Source organism: Myotis daubentonii, chromosome 12 (genome assembly GCF_963259705.1).
Source record: "Myotis daubentonii chromosome 12, mMyoDau2.1, whole genome shotgun sequence".
Lineage (NCBI taxonomy): Eukaryota > Metazoa > Chordata > Mammalia > Chiroptera > Vespertilionidae > Myotis > Myotis daubentonii.
The window spans coordinates 75,776,872-75,794,487 of NC_081851.1; the positions used below are offsets into that span (position 1 = coordinate 75,776,872).

The window sequence follows — 17,616 nt, forward strand, 5'->3', positions numbered from 1 at the left end:
AATCATCAGTAGTATTTAACTTTTGAAAATAATGCAGGTCTTTGTGCCTGAGTCCTGAAAATAAAAGTGATGAAAGATGAATCACTTAGCTTGTCCACGCTGTGGCTGAGCCCGGGATGCTGCTGCCCCTCCTGTGGCCTGTGTGGGTCCCTGCAGCCGTGTCCTCAGGCTCCAGGTGGTGCGGGGGACCTGCTCGTGCGCTTTCTCACAGGCTCTGCATGGAGGCAGAGGGGGCCGCACAGGTGCTCCCAGCAGTGCTGCTGCTGAGCTACCTGGGCCAAACCCTGCACCAGCGCAGGCTGCTGGCCCCGCCCCTCCGGGTTTGCTCTGTGAGCGTTGGCATTCCTCCTCTTCCCTCCGCTTGTGTGCAAGCGCTCAGGTCAATGCTGGGTCCGTCTGCCCTGAGACTGGTTAGGAATGCTGACAGGTTAGGGGCGTTCATCACTCATCACATCATCCCCGTGACCCGGGGCAGCTCGGTAACGCTCCTGTGTCCCTTTCCTTGTCCGAAGATCGAGAGTGAAGAGTATGAGGAGGCCTTGTCTCTGGCGCAGACCTACGGCCTGGACACTGACCTCGTGTACCAGAGGCAGTGGAGGAAGTCGGCGGTCAACATCGCTTCCATTCAGAACTACCTGGTAGGTTTCAAGATCTTGGTAAGGTGGTAATATTCCAATTTATGGAACATCTTTTGGCTAAAGGGCTGCATATGAGAGTACTTTATATTGCTGACTTCTCTGAAGCTGATGAAGTATGTTTTACTCAACCCGGAAAAATGACCTTGTTACCCTATTTTATTGGCCCTGTTGCTGGACTTTGGTGCTGGAGACATAGGAATGAATATTCACTGATAAACCAGCCGACTGCCTGGTTTTGGGCTAATCCTTCCTCCTCATCTACCTCAGTTACTTCTCTTTACCTGTATCAGTCAGGGCCCTACCAGGAGCCAGAACCCATATGGTAATTAGGGCAAGGAAAGTGTGAAAGTGAGAATTATTTTACGGTAACAACAGATTGACTATAAAGGGGTAAAGAGGACGTCAAGGAATTCCTTCCATCTAGGGCTGAAGGAGCTTACGGGGGGGGGGGGGGGGGGGGTGGGGAGGGGGGGGGACGGCCTCGGAAGGGAGGCTCCTCCCCGGCAGGGGTCCAGCCCTCCTTGGACAAGGAGTGGGTGCAGCACACTGGACAGAATTGCAGTCCCCCGGATGTTGTGGGCCAGGGCTGCTCCTCAGATGCTGAGCTCGCTTCATAATTGCCCAAGCTGGCAGGCAGAAAAAGGCGGGTGGATGGGCAAGCCGGGTGCCTCTTGCTGGGGTACGTCAATGAGTGGGGATTGGAAAACCCTAGAGCAGGGGTCCTCAAACTACAGCCCGCGGGCCGCATGCAAATACAAATATTGTATTTGTTCCCGTTTTGTTTTTTTACTTCAAAATAAGATATGTGCAGTGTGCATAGGAATTTTTTTTTATTAAATCTTTATTGTTCAGATTATTACATTTGTTCCTCTTTTTTCCCCCCCCATAACTCCCCTCCTTCCAGTTCCCACCCCACCCTCCGCCCTCACTCCCCACCCACTGTCCTCATCCATAGGTGCACGATTTTTGTCCAGTCTTTTTCCGCATCTCCCACACCCCTTTCCCCCCCAAGAATAGTCAGTCCATTCCCTTTCTATGTCCCCGATTCTATTATAATCAACAGTTCATTCTGTTCATCAGATTATTTGTTCACTTGATTCTTAGATTCACTTGTCGATAGATGCATATTTGTTGTTCATAATTTGTATATATTTGTTCATAGTTTTTTTTTAAACTATAGTCCGGCCCTCCAACGGTCTGAGGGACAGTGAACTGGCCCCCTGTTTAAAAAGTTTGAAGACCCCTGCCCTAGAGACTGGCAAGCAAGAAACCCGCCATCGGCACTTTTTCAGCTCAGGGCTGGTAGATAGGAGCCATGTCTAGGACTGAAAAGAAAAAACTCCCACTGGAGTGGGCGGGCATAGTCTGGGAGGCTTCCTCCTCGCTGGGAAGTGAAATTCAATGAGAAGTGGTGCTAGGGACGGTGAAGGGGGAGTGGAGCCTCTGTATAATGGGTTTTTCTGAGGAAGCTTGTAATCTGACTGAGAGGACAAGCTTCATGCCCAAGATATAAATAACTGCACAGAAGATTCCACGTAAGTACTGTGGGAACCCAGTGAGGGAGCGGTCATTACAGACCCAGTGGTTATGGGAGGCTTTAGCTAGTGAAGACGTTTTGAGCAGGGATGAGAAAGGACTCAAAGTAGGCCTTCCAGAGATGGGAGAGGGACCACATCTTAATGAGACGCATGTCTGAGCAAATTGGAAGAACATGAGCATGATTCATGAGGCCAGTGACCACATCTGTCTTATTCATTGTTGTGTCCTCCAGTCTAGTCCAGTGCCTGGCAGTAAATATTTCTTGGATGAATAATGAGCTCTGTAAGTAAACCAGTCTGCTGGGTCTGATGGTCCGCAAGAGGGAACACTGTGAAATGTGATTAGAAAGACACGTTGGTTTGGGTTTGGTGGGTTGTTGAAAGCCCATGATGACTTAGGCCTTGCGTCTTCAGGGGGTAGAGGATGATTGTGGCGGTCTGACTGTGGAGGTGCAGGGGAAGGTGGTGTAGAAGGTGAACTGGAGTGGAAGGAGCAGGTGGGGGAACCCTGCAAAGGGTGAGGACTCCTACAGTGTTGCAGGTGTTGGGTGTTGATGACAGACACTGGAATGCAGGCCACAGCCACGGAGAAGGGGAAATGAATTAAGAGACATTTAAAGAAAGAATTGATATGCTAGAATGTGTAAAAGAATATAGGGTACGAGTCAGATCTTCAAATTTGTAACACTAATGAGTTTTTCTATGAAGAGGGCAAGTCAAGGGTTTTGAATGGAGTCAGAGGAAGCAGTTGGGAGGGAGGAATAGGCCCTTGGTCTTTCCAAAGAACAGCATGATATGACTTCTGTGATTCAGTTATCATCTATACTTAGTGACACGTCTCATGGTCAAATAGACACAGAACCTCGACGTGCTCTGCCTCATTAGATTTGTTTCAAAGTTACGCACGCTGGTTCCATCTTATCTGGGCTTTCTGCTTTATTTTCTACTCTATTATATAGCCCCAGTGAAAAGTAGAAAACAACTATAAATGTTTGGAAAGTTTTTTCTTTTCTGTTTCCAAAAATGAATACGTAGCTTTGTGTTTCATTAAAAGAAGAAAGACAGCAGTTGGAACAACATTCGCACCATTGAATTCTAATCATCACTGGGGAGTGGGAATTACCTTGATTCTATTGACCCTCTCCAGCAGCTGCCTAGGCTCCTTGAGGTATAGCTTTACAGTTCTAGATGGCAGCTGTCAGCTGCTAATGGATGGTCTGGGTTGATTGATGGCTCTGCGTTTCATTTTCTTTGCATCCAGAGTAAAATAAAGAAACGGTCCTGGGTTCTTCATGAGTGTCTGGAAAGAGTTCCTGAAAACGTAGACGCTGCGAAAGAGCTGCTGCAGTATGGACTGAAGGGCACAGACCTGGAGGCGCTCTTGGCAATAGGGAGAGGAGTCGATGAGGGCAGGTTGGTGACAGAAGGATTGGGGCGCAGAAGGGCAGCTGACGTGAATGCTTTTAATCTGAGACATTGGGAAGGGTAAACATTCCTCTATTTAGGTTATTCTGTGATGAAGCAGTTGCCTTTGATCAATGTTGTCTTATTTGAGGTCCCAGTTGTCTTTTCTTTTAGTGAAATGTATTTACATATGATAGCCTGATGATAGGAAAAGAGCAGATGCTACAAACATTTACCAAACACTGGCCACTTCTAAGACCTGGGCTTAAGGCACATACCTAGTGTGCCAATAAGGCCAATGAGCCCTCTTAGGCAAGTATGAGCTTCATTCACTTTCTTTTTTTAAATAAATATATTTTTATTGATTTCAGAGAGGAAGGGAGAGGGAGAGAGAGAGAAACATCAATGATGAGAGAGAATCATTGATTGGCTGCCCTCTGCACGCCCCATGCACTGGGGATCGAGCCTACAACCCAGGTATGTACCCTGACCAGGAATTGAACTGTGACCTCCTGGTTCATAGGTCGATGCTCAACCACTGAGCCATGCCAGCCGGGCTCATCCACTCTCTTTATCTGTGACATCATACCGGCCTCCCAGAATCACCTGGAGTGATGAAACTGTATATCTGGTGGAAGCACCTCATAAACCTTTAAGCCCCTTACAAATGTCAGTTCATAGTAAAATAAAGTGATTTGCTGAGAGCCATTGCTCACCAGACATTTGGAACATTTTTGTGAGATATAAATGCCATAGGATATCTGATACATAAATAACGTAAAGGAGACCTACATTCATTATCATTCTGAGACCTTAAATAGAAGTGATTCAAATTGTAAACTTGGGCACCATTTTCTTCATAGGCTGTTTCACATTGGGTGCATTTTTTTCCTAACTAGTTTTTATTTTCTTGATTTTAAAAATTTCTCGATGTGCTGATCACTGATAACCTGGTGGCATTGTCCATCCCTAGGGGTATAACCAGTGAGCCACTTTGTTACAATGGCAACAGCTTTCTTTCCAGTGAGGAGTTGTTTCCATGGAAATCCAATTAACGATAAAGTCAGTCACCGAAGGGAAGAGTGGGTTTTCACTACATGAAATTAAAAAAAATCAAAATAGATGTGTGTTTTCTTTCCCTGCAGATTCACGTTACCTGGTGAGATAGACATCGAGGGCATCTCCTATGAGGAGCTCTTGCCTGAGGACGAGCCCGCCCAGAATGCAAAGGAGAAGGAGCGCAGGAGGAGAGGAGAACTGCTTCGCTTAGTGCACTTTTCAGAGTAAGGGGTGTATTGCTGCTCCTTTGGCAATTTCTCTAAAAGAATGAGTCACCTAACTCTGTCCTTTGCTGGCGATAATTGCTCTAAATGGTTTCAGCAACTTGCATCAAGTGCATTTCATATTTTACCTTTGTGTTTTTGTCTGCTATTTCATGAATTGGGGGCTCAATAGATATAGATCTTTTTTATTTTAACTCTTAGAGAAATGTGCTTTTTTGGTAACTAAGTGGCCTGATTTATTCATTCGAAACAGGTTAACGCTGGAACAGAAGGAACTCTGCCGTTGTAGACTGAAATTATTAACCTACTTAGACCGGCTGGCCACCTATGAGGTAGGGGCTAGTTTTAATAAGCCAGTTATGTTTATTTGGTCTGTCATTACAAATGCTGTGGCTTCTCTGACACCTGACATTCTTGGTCTTTAGAACTACTGAGGTGGGAAAAGTTCATTATGTCCAGAAACAGGTTCTCTTGTGTACCAGTTTTGGTAAAGTTAAAGGGTGTGAGGGGCCAGAGTGATGTTGTTAGTCTAGGGAACGGAAGTGCTTTAGCCACGTCACTCTATCTGTTCCCTGCATCTACAGTCCTTTCACTTACTTTCATTTTACATTTCAATTTTAAGGTTATGGAATACAACTGTCTCCAGTACATTTCAGTATATATTATGTTTTAATAATCCTAATGTGAATATAATGATTTGTTAGTAGGTTGAACTTAGTTAATTGAACTTGGATCCAGTTAGGGCCAAAATTAGGCACTTGAACTTGAAAAAGGAGACTTCATATCTGTTTCTTCAGGTACACACACGCAGAGGTCTCCACGTTGACCGTTTCAGTGGCACTCTGTACTGCAAGGCCAGTTCAGGTGCTGTTAAAAGTGAGAGAAACATTTCAGGACATCCCCAGCTCAGCTTGCTCTCCCACATGCCCCCACAGCTGAGGTTCCCCAGGATTTCCTACATTTCTAACCGTGGAAGTGTGACTTCACTTGCAGGTTACTTTCTCAGCCTATGTATGTCTCCTCTCTGTGGGCATACCTCTACTGACCCTTGGGACTGGCACATAGTAGGCACTCAGGATGTCACACCTAATGATGTGATGCCTATCCCCAGAATAATGGAGGTGTTTAGTCCTTCTGATGCCTGCAGGCAAATCCCAAAGCATTTGATTCCCTGCCTGCTAATATGATGGAAATGCTTTTAGACAAAATACTAGTGACAAAAGAGGGCTATTTCTGCGCTTATTAAAAATCATAGCAATGGGTATATCATTTCACACGAACAGGTTACAAAAATTTCCTAATCTATAATACAGCCAGTTTGAATGTTGGATGATCATATTTTTAAAAGCATATCATTTTAATTATATCTGGGCTCTGTGATATTTAATATATATAAATAATATATATATAAATAATATATATATATATAAATATAAATAATATATATAAATATATAAAAATATAAATATGTATATATATATATGCATGATGTGAACTGCGGAAGTCAGTATAAGATATAGTTTATCATTCTTGTATTGTTAGCCCTCATTTTACCAATGATAAGATCTTAAAAAGAAAAGTTCCAGTTACTTTTTTCATTATTTTTTAGTTATTGAATTGCTTTTTCCTGTTTGACAGTAGAAAGGACATTTATTATTACATGGTAATAGTGATATTTAAAGTATTTGTTGCTGAAACTGGTTTGGCTCAGTGGATAGAGCGTCGGCCTGCGGACTGAAAGGTTGCAGGTTCGATTCCGGTCAAGGGCATGTACCTGGGTTGTGGGCACATCCCCAGGAGGAGATGTGCAGGAGGCACATCGATGTTTCTCTCTCATCGATGTTTCTAGCTCTCTATCTCTCTCCCTTCCTCTCTGTAAAAAATCAATAAAAATATATTTAAAAAAAAAATAAAGTATTTGTTAAACCCACTGTTTAAGGGAATTAAACTAAGCTTTTGACAAATAAATAAAGTTGAATTTGGCTGTTGAAGCTTAGAAATGGAGATATCCTCCTATATAATAAAAGCCTAATATGCAAATAGATCAAATGGCGGAACAACCAGTCGTTATGATGCGCACTGACCACCAGGGGGCAGATGCTCAATGCAGGAGCTGCCCCAGCTCGCAGGCCCCAGGCCAGCCAAGGCGGGTGCCAGCGCCCCCCCCCCCCCCCATTGCCCTGCCAGTTGCCCCGCTGAGGGAGGTGACCAGCGGTGGTGGCAGGGGGTAGGGCCGGCCAGCAGGCGGTGCTGGGCCAGCCAAGGTGGGTCCAGTGGGCCCCCGCTGGTTGCCCTGCAGATCGGCCTTGATTGTCGGCCAGGCCTGCCTCTAGTACAGGTATGATGGCTAATAAGTAGATAGTGCTAGAGATAGGCATTGCATTTTCATCGTAGGGCATGGCTTATTTTATTAATTCTGTGATAGATGAGATGAAAATGGACTCATTTAAACTTTATTCAAGTGCCTACTACATGCCAGATATTAAGCCAGTGCTGGAGGTTGAGAGATGACAAAGGAACAATCCTTCACTAGCTAGGAAATAACTGATGATAATGAAGGTGCGAAACGCTGATGAGGGAGCCTAATGGAGAAGAATGTTACATTTTTCCTGGAGATGTCCGAGGCGACACTACATCGGGAGAAATAGGAGTCCTGTTTCAACTAGTCCTGAATACAGGAAGGCAGGTTTAGGGGCTGCGGGACGCGAGAATGGAGGCTCCGTAGCGGTAGGGGTTTGTGTTTGCTGCCGTCCCCAGCTTGGAATGATGCCTGGTTTGTTGAGGAGCTCGGTAAATATTTGTTGAGGGGTCCAGTAGGGAAGAGACTATCTTAAGAAATACCCACACATTTGCTGAGGACCTTTGTCATTGGTATCTTATGTACGTAATCCAGATAGTTTCCCAACAATTCCCAGAGTAGATACTATTAGCCTCTCAATCTTACGGATATGAAAACAGGCTTAGAGGAGGTAAATAATTGGTCTAGGTCAGTGGTTCTCAACCTTCAAGCCCTTTAAATACAGTTCCTCATGTTGTGACCCCAACCATAAAATTATTTTCGTTGCTACTTCATAACTGTCATGTTGCTACTGTTATGAATCGTAATGTAAATATCTGATATGCAGGATGGTCTTAGGCGACCCTGTGAAAGGGTTCGACCGCCAAAGGGGTCGCGACCCACAGGTTGAGAACCACTGGTCTAGGTACACAGGGAGCAGGAATGCATAGCTGGCCTTCCTGTTGAGAATCCGTGGCTGGACACAGAGAGGCCTGTGGTGTGAGGTAAACCGTGTGCTCCTGACACGGCGAGCGGAGGGGAGGAGAGGCGGTTAGGATGGTTGTGGCCTCATTTGGAGAGGCCTGTCCTGCTGTGGCAGGAGTTGCATTAACTTGCATTTCTGTCAGCGGCTACATTTAGGAAGGAGTAGGGAGTGGGCATTGGAGCCTGTGGTGTGGGCTGCTCTCCCGAGGTGTCTGACAGGAGTGGGGCAGGGAAGGTAGTTGTGGCTAGAGACCTCGAAAGAGTTAAGGGCTGTTTTCACAGAAGAAGGAAGTGCGGTTTGTTTGAATGCGAATGGGAATGAGCCAGGAGAGGGTGAGGGGGATTTACTGAACAGAGAGAGCTGGACGAGTGTGCATGGAGTTCCTTTCCCCCCACTTCTCTGCTCCTCCGCCTGCATTTCAGATCCACACTCCCTTTCCCTGTGCACCTTTTCAATGGTGGTGTCCTCAGGCTCCTTTCATTTCATCCCACTTACTTTCCCTGGAATCACACTCGCTTCTGCACTAGGAACTGCATCACATGTGTAACTCATGTCCCACTCCAGACTCCTCACCTGTGTACCCACCTGCCTCCTGGGCAGCTCTTCTTCCATGTGCTGTGAGCCCAACTCAACATGTTCCCAAGGGAACGTCTCCCTCCCTCCCCTCCTCCACATGTCCTCATTCTTCCCTCTTTCTCCTCCCAGTGAATTCATTCAGAGTTAACATACTTATCGGTTATTTATTATGAATGCTATGGGTCTGGGGTCAGCATTGAACATGGCAGACGTGAGCCCTAAGTCATACATCGTAGTGGGGAGACCTACACTTGCAGTCGCCCTGGCTAACTCCTTCCTGTTTCTGCTTCATGCTGTTTCTGGGAAGCCTTCCCTGCCCTCCCTGACGAGTGTTTCCCTTTGCCTGGTCCTGTTGGCTTGTTTGTCTTCATACTAGATTTTTTCTTTCTTTTTTAAAATTTAAAATCTTTATTGTTTAAAGTATTATATAAGTCTCCCTTTCTCACCATTGACCTCTCCCCCAGCCGCTCCCATCCCCCTGCACTTGCCCTCACCCCCCTACTGCTTGTGTCCATTGATCTCTTGCCCTCATCCCCCCTGCCTTCCCTCTTAGGTTGGACTGACTGTTTGATGCTTCTGGCTCTATTTCTGTTCATCAGTTTATGTTGTTCATTATATTCCACAAATGCCTGAGATCATGTGATATTTATCTTTCTCTTGACTGGCTTATTTCACTTAGCATATTTTTATTGATTTCAGAGAGGAAGTGAGAGGGAGAGAGAGAGAGAAACATCAATGATGAAAGAGAATCATTAATCGGCTGCCTCCTGCACGCCCCCCACTGGGGATTGAGCTTACAACCCAGGCATGTGCTCTGACCAGGAATCAAACCAAGACCTCCTGGTTCAAAGGTCAATGCTTAACCACTGAGCCATGCTGGCTGGGCCCATACTAGATTTTAAGAGATTTTAAGCTACTTGAGGGCAGGATCCATATACTTACTGTTCATTGCATCACTGCTGCCTGTCACAGTGCCCGTAGCACATAGTAGGCACTCTGTAAACATTTGTTGAACGATTAAATGGTTCCTTTCACATGTGATCGAGTTCACTGCAGCATCATACAGTTCTCAGCGTGGCAGGTGCTCATAAAGCATGCCAGGCGTGGCTGTTGCTTATTTGTTTTTGCCAGGTGGTGGCTGTTAGTTGTCCTACTGTAATTAATTTAATTTTTATTGTCTATTTCATTTACTTCTGGATTTTAAGATATTAACAGCATTTATGAACATTGCCATTTTCAAAATAAAGGCAGGACTGCAGATGTAGTACTTTAGTTAACAGTTGATAGTGTAATTAATTCAGGCCTTATTTATTTAGGTGCACAGAATTGTAAAGGTTTTTAATATATCCCTGTCATTGGTATTCAAAAGGCTTTTCATTAAATCACTGTTTTCCTTCAGCAAATCCTAGGAGTGTCCCATGCATCGGAACAGAGATATGACGCAGAATTTTTCAAGAAGTTCAGAAATCAGAATATTGTTCTCTCAGCAAGAACTTACGCGCGGGTAATTGCTTTTTTATAAATAAAACAATTGTGGTTACTAACAATTTCTAAATCTCTGAGCTATTCAGTTAATGTTATCGCATACATATGCCATTACATTTCCTTTTTTTGTTGTAATATTAGTAAATGTATACAAAATGAAATCATATTTAAAAAAATTTTATGCTCTCATCCCCCTGTTGTCCATGTCCATTGGTTTGGCTTATATGCATTCATACATGAGAGCATGAGTGGCGGGGGCGGGGGGGGGGGAGTATGGGGGTTTAATGGAGGGGATGAGGACACATTTGTAATACCTTAACTAATAAAGAATTAAAAAAAAATAAAAATAAAAAATTTTTATTCTTCATTCTGACTTTTAAAAATAAATGTTTTTGTAGCTTTAGATTGAGAAACATGATATAGACTAGGAAGAATCAGGACTATTTCACAATACTTGACATCAGATCTGCATAAAAAGTCAATGAAAAGGTTTTGAATGTTGTCAGACTTTGTTTCTAAAGTTTCTAAAGGCCCTTGCCTTCTGCACAGGAAAGTAACGTACCGGCCCTGGAGATTCTGTTCACCTACCACGGGTCGGACCTGCTCCCTCATCGCCTCGCCATCCTCTCCAACTTCCCCGAGACCACGTCCCCTCACGAGTATGCTGCTCTGCTGCCCGAAGCTTGGTATGTGCCACTGTTAATGGAATTTTACCTACTTTCTAAATTATGACAGTTTTTGTTTCATGCTGAACCCCTTAAGTTGAACAGTAATTTTAATGTAACCTATTTAAACCTTTTTTCTGATTATAAAGTTATTTCTGACTTATTTTAAATGATCCTGAAACCACACTGTGTTTTTGCACAAGCAGGGCCACCTTAACTTAATGGGCATGCACGTCCCTTTTTCTGAAAGCACCCTGATTTGACTGAGGTGCACTCAGCACGTACTGTTTTCTGGTTAAGAGCAGGTTTTCAGGATAACGAGATCTGTTTGACTTAGTTATAACTTTCAGAAATTGAGGTGTGGGCTGACCACATTAGGAGTAAGACCAGGGGCCCAGGGCAACTGAAGCCTGCTTCTCTCAACAACCCTTTCTCCTCTGAAGTTCCAGAGGCAAAAGGCCAGTGCGAGATCAAAGCAGCACGTTACTTACTGTTCCTTAGACTAATGCTCCTATCTCAGTTCGAGGCTGTTTGATTGTGTTGTAACATGTGACATAGACTTCCAGCCCACTGGCTCCACTTAGTCCCAGTGGGACCACCCAGGGGGCTTCTGGGGGTCAGCACATCTCTTTTGGAGAAAGAGGAACAGAGAAGGTATTGCCTCAGTGCACAGCCCAGAGATGGGTAGGCCATCAGGCCAGGCCTGAGCAGACCCGGGGGAGAGGGGAGGGCAGGGCACACCTTGCTTGCCAGTGACTGCAGAGCCAGAAGGCAAGGCTATGCAGCCACTGTGAGACCCCCCACCTCAGGGCACCAGCCCACCGTACATGTGGCTCCGTCATCAATTGCATGATGCATCCTTTCTGACTTGGAGTTGATTTACCTTTAAAATGAATGGACAGTCCCTGTCTTACTTACTCCCATTGCATGTTTTTAGTAACAGGTGAATTGATAGACAGGAAATCTGTTCGCACACTGTAAAACACCGTAAAGGATTATGACACACCTGATTGAAATCATTATTACAGCCCTTGACCTACTGGCAGCGTCTAGCTTTAAGGCATGTTATTGGAACTGGGAATACTTGGCTTCTTAATTCCTTCCCCGCCACCCCAACTCAGTGTCATGGTTGTAGGCTTAGGTGTCGATGATGATGACCAACATTTATGGAGTAATTACTGTGTATTGGCACGTACTTCTATCTGGTTTCCAAACACTGTTGGTATTATCCTGCTATTATAGAAAGCTGAGATTTACAGAGGCTTATTAATATGTTAAACTTCATATAAGTGCAGCCTGGATTTGAATGTATATTTACTTAGAGTCAGTAGGCTCTGAAAATATAAATTATAAGCTCCTTATTTTGCACTACTTATAGTGCTAAAAAGTTACGTTTTTGTTATGATAAAAGTGAACAAAAAGAAAATGCTGGGAATGCCCTTTTGTTTTCCACACTTTTGCTTTAGACCTGAATAGTGATATGTAAGTGTATTTTATAAATATGTATTTATAAATATTTTATAATATAATTAATTTCTTATTTTTTTCCTCTTCACAAAATAGATCTAATTTGAATGGAAAGGACTTTTCTACTATAAATTGTTAATATAGAGTGAGGGCTACTGTTTCTTAAAGTGCTTTTAAAGGCAATTTCTCCTTAGATTTGAATGCATTTATTGTTACTGTCTCCTGATGATTGCTTAGGTAAACATTTGATTTTCACCTGAAATTTCATCACAAAATAGTTTTACAGTGCAGTGCTACATTGTCTTTGAATGCCCTATGTTTTCTTTATGGGGTCCTCCATAAACTGATTTAAAATGTGACAAATATTTCAGGTATACCATATTGCAGTGGAGGATAATCAGAAGATAAAGTTATTTTGCATCTTTGTTTTGAGATATGTTGCTTAGACAAACTTTGAAAAGACTGATTTCTTCTGGGTCCATAAGTTATGTCCATTTTAAACACATTGAAAAAATATAGACATTTTTTTGGGTTAATCTTTGTTTTTCAAGAAAGTCTTTCACATTGAGTCTACTCTGTCTCCCAAAGTAGACGTGACTGCAAAGCCAAACCGCAGCTATGTCTCAGGCTCTGCCTCTTCTGCGAGGTCTTCCGTTGTTATGCCTTTCCGTGTGTTCTCATAATTCTTTGTTCATTCTTGTAGTAACCACTTTTTCTATCGTATCACAGCAGTCATTTTTATATCTCCTTCCTTCCTCTTGTCCCCTTCTGTAACAAACGCTCAGCGTCAAGCCCAAACAAACTTACACGAAGAGACCATCGCTTCCTTATTTGTGGATCCCCAGGGCCTCAGGTGGTGCTTGGCAGTGGGTTCTCTGAAAAGGTTTGCCAAGTGGGTCAGGTCCATCCTGTGCCCATTTGAATAAAAGACTAAACGATGTCCCGAAGGGAGTTCACTTTGCTTCCGGCACTTACACCGACGTGATATGGCCATTCGTCTTCTTCACTCTCTCCGATCATCCTTGGCCATCCTGTTCACAATCTACCACACTTTGCATCCTCCCCCCTGTTCTGTTTCTTCCTAGCATTAATCCCTATCTACTTCAGGCCGAGTTTTAACTGATTTGTCTTGTTCATTGTCTGCCTTTCTAAGATGTCAGCTCCGATAGGAAAGGGAATCTTATGTTTTGTTTCCGTCCTTACCCTCTGCACTTAGCATAGTGCCTGGCACCTTGTAGGCACTCTGACTGCTTGTTGGATGGGTGGAAAAATGAAGGAATGAGCATAAATTCCATGAGGATAGGTCTTTGTATCTTGTTCACTAATACAGCCTTAGTGTCTAGAGGAGTGCTTGGTACAAAGCAGGAACTCAGAGTGGTTTTGAATGAACGTGTGGACTGGTGTAAGTTGGTTTGCATGAATGCGTGTACTAATTGAAGTAGGCGGGGTTTTACGTTTTAGAGTTCAAGCTGTATAATATTTTGGAAAGCGATAGTAAGTTGTGCCAACAAGTTGACCTTTTAACTAGTCTGTTTTGAGAGCCCATTGGCAGAACTTTTGCCTTGGCATTTAAACACAATTTCATTTACCAGTTTTCATTCAACAAAATTTCAGGATTATGATTGCTGGGAAACTTCCATGGTATGTGTTATTTTGTGTTTTATATTGTCACTCTTAAATCATCCTGTGTATTTGACATTGATGGAATGTGACGGAGTTTTGTAAAACTTTGGAATTACATTTTCTGTCATAGATGATACATCTTTTTATTAGCTACTGTCTCAGTTTGTCACTGCCATAAAATATTGACACTTTATACTCCAGGTGACTGCTTTAGTTTTTAAGTAGAAAGGTGACATTTTTACCATCTTTATTAGCTCCCAAAATTTGTGACAACAAATTTTTTTGTAAACCAAAAGAAATATATTTTTTTGACTTTTGGTATTTTTGATGTTTATAGCACATTTTATTTTTTATTTTTCAATTATAGTTGACATTCAATATAATATTAGTTTCAAGTATTATAGCACACTTTAGAAGGATTATTTAGAGTTTTCACTTATGCCTCTTTTTCCATTGTAAAACCTTTCCGGAATGATGAAAGTATCTAGTTTAAAAGGTTGTATTTAAACAGTTGTCTGTGAAAGAGTATGGCATAGGGTGAGAGCACTGACACTAGAGCCACGTTGCTAGATGCATGATCTTGGGTAAATTTGTAACTGTGCCTCAGTCTTCTCATTTGTCCATTGGTGATGCTTACAGTACTTATTTCATAGTGTTGTGAGAATGATTAATAAGTTAATGTATATAAAATACTGAGAACAGTGCTTGGCACCAAGTAAGGGCTACTTTAAGTGTTAGCAGTTATTATCAATGCAGAATTTCATGCTGAGACCATGGCCTCATACTAGTATACTTACATATGACACATACTTATTATTTTAAGCTTTTAATTGGAATAATTCTATAGTTACAGAAAAGTTGCAAAGATAATACAGAGACTTCATGTGCACCCTTCCTCTAGCTTGCTCTTTCTTACATAACCATCGCACATTTATCAAAACTAAGAAATTATTGCTGGAATAGTCTGCTCCAAATATAATGTGACAAATGCATTCCTAAAAATCACTGCACTATGCAGAATTGTGCAATGAAAACCACAGGGTTTATGGGGAAAATAGGGTTAGGGCCCAGCATTCAAAAACTTTGTGCAGTTTAACGAAGTTAGGAACCTAATAAAAGCTGTCCCGTAGTTTTACACATTAAATGGTGAGAAACACGTAAGTACAAAAATATGGCACTTGACCTTGAGTAAGACCTGAAAAAGACTTGGCTTGTGGGCCTGGGTGTCTGAAGAGTTGCAGCTCATGTGTTCCTGGGAAGTGGAGGGAGAGTGCGATTAGCAATCTGACTGGGAGCTGTATGTAACAGATGTGGATGGGGAGCGGGGAGGCTAACTCACTCCCGGAACTGAGGTCGCTGGTGGGTGTCTGCACACATGATCTGACGTGGCACGGCCCAGGTGAGAGCAGTTTTCTGTGTTCACCTCATGTTCCTTGTGGATGAAATTGTGCACTAGCAAACAGGAAATTTGTGTCATGCTCAAATTGTTCCCCAAGGTATCAATTTATTGAAACATATCAGCATTTTCAAAACATTATTGCCAAGTTGGCTATACAATAATATTGACTGAACTACATATTTATCTGGGTTTAACCCGCTTCTCTAGTGACACTTTTTCTGTTTCAGTGTCTGATCAGGATAGAACCTTGCATTCAGACTTCCTTTCACTTATTTTTTAACATATGGAAATAAACTGCCCTTTAACGTCTGCCAGTCAGAAATCCGTTGACATATATTTACTAGACAATGAACATTGATACCCATATTTATATTCCTGGATTATCTCCAGAATCAACACAGAAAGATTGAATTGTATTTAGTGTGTTTTGAGATATTGCAATATTTAAATATTTTATAGTATAAGATGCAAAACCGTTGATAGAAATAGAATATCCAGAACACCTCATTCTCTTCATCCTCCCAGAAAAGCTGTTACTATAGTAACTTGGTGGCTTGTTTGCTTGTGCATATCTAAGCTGAGACTGCTTGATGGATGACTGAAAGTTTGATCATGAAAAGCATGCTGGGACATGCAGATGGACTGTGCTTGTGTGAGCCATGGAGACGCTTGAGGTGTTTCCATTTTCCTGTCTGAATTTGTGCTTATATGAATTATTTGTTGACTTCTAATCATTCTCTACCTTTAGTTCCACCGCCATTTATGTGACACATCGTGAAGGGTAAACGTAAAAAGTGGCTCAGTGAAAAATGTTACGTCACCAACTATGGAGATCACGTGGCATGTCACTGATCTTATGTCAGTTACACCCGGTCCCATATTCAGGAACTGCTTTGTCCTGGAGCATGAACAACACTCCCACCTGCCTTCATTAGAACAGCCTTGAAAGCAGCCATCAGTCACATGAGAGACCTCCCTGAGACTGCACATCCTAACTCCTGTGTTTGTCCCCGGCGGCGTGGCGTTTCATTCCCTTGCCAACCCAGAATCACCCTGCTTTTCTTAGCCTCTGTCCCTTTTGTGCACTCTGCCCCAATGCTGATGCAACAGAAAACCCAGGGTCTCCGGGAACTTCCTCATTACCGTTTTTCATTGGGCCTTGCCGGCGGGAGAATACGTTTTATATCCCTTTCTTCTCACTGATCAGTCGTTGCCACTCACCCAAAGCTTAGAAGGCCTTTGGGTAACGAATTTGGAGGATGTGTTTCTGTTTTCAGAGGTTGCTAGCATCCTGCGGCATTATTTGTTTACTGTATGACCAGACTCACATATATCTCTTAATAAAGTGCTATGAATACATTGACACACGCAGTGATGCTTAATAACTGTTGAATGAGCAAATGATCGTCATGTGAAGAGATTTGGAAAACACAGGGGGTTGGTGTGGCAAAGGCAGTAAGATGCAGTTGAAAGCAAGCTCTCTGAAGCAATCGGGAAAGGATGGTTTCAGACCGCAAGCAAGTGGTACCCTGGTCTTGTTCCCCTGCCACCCTGCCACATGGGATGTATGTGTATCTTTCGTGCACTCATAAATCACATTTTTGTCTCTATATATTTTTGATTCTGTGTTAAGCATAAGAGACCATTAGGCTCATTTGGCCATGGTACACTTTTCTTTTATTTAAATGTTTTAAAATTATAAAATGCACATAACAAAATTTACCCATATTAACCATTATCATGTGCAAGTACATTCACATTGTTGTGCAACCAGTTTTCAAAGCTCTTTTTATCTTGTGAAACAATGGTCCCCAGTAAACAGTTAACTCCCCAATTCTCCTTCACTCAGCTCCTGACGACTTTCTGTCTCTGTGAATTTGACTATACAGTATTTCTGTTTTTGTGGCTGGCTTAGTTCACGTAACACAGTGGTTCTCAACCTTGGCTGCACGTTAGAATCACCTGGGAATCTTTTTAAAATCCTGATTTCGGGGCCTCATCCTCCAGAAATTCTGTTTCTTTGTTACTAATGTTGTGGCTCCACCCCTAACAGAGTGACAACACGTCCTATAGGAGGCCGAGAGCTACAGGAGAGGGCAGGGAACAATCTGTTATGGGTGGGGCCACAACATTAGTAACAAAGAAACAGAATTTCCGGAGGATGAGGCCCAGAAATCAGGATTTTAAAAAGATTTCCCAGGTGATTCTAATGTGCAGCCAAGGTGGAGAACCACTGACATAACATAATGTCCCCAAAGCATGACACCCGCTTAGT

General features: G+C 42.9%; 1 protein-coding gene across 1 annotated transcript in view; it reads left to right on the plus strand.

The window, feature by feature from the left end:
* The window catches only part of NBAS (NBAS subunit of NRZ tethering complex), a 203,367-nt gene that overhangs the window by 50,898 nt on the left and 134,853 nt on the right, over positions 1–17,616 (plus strand). The window contains exons 16-21 of the mRNA XM_059660511.1: positions 513–638; positions 3,438–3,589; positions 4,726–4,863; positions 5,117–5,195; positions 10,102–10,206; positions 10,737–10,873. Of these exons, the coding sequence (XP_059516494.1) occupies positions 513–638; positions 3,438–3,589; positions 4,726–4,863; positions 5,117–5,195; positions 10,102–10,206; positions 10,737–10,873 (737 nt within the window). The remainder of the gene's footprint in view (positions 1–512; positions 639–3,437; positions 3,590–4,725; positions 4,864–5,116; positions 5,196–10,101; positions 10,207–10,736; positions 10,874–17,616) is intronic.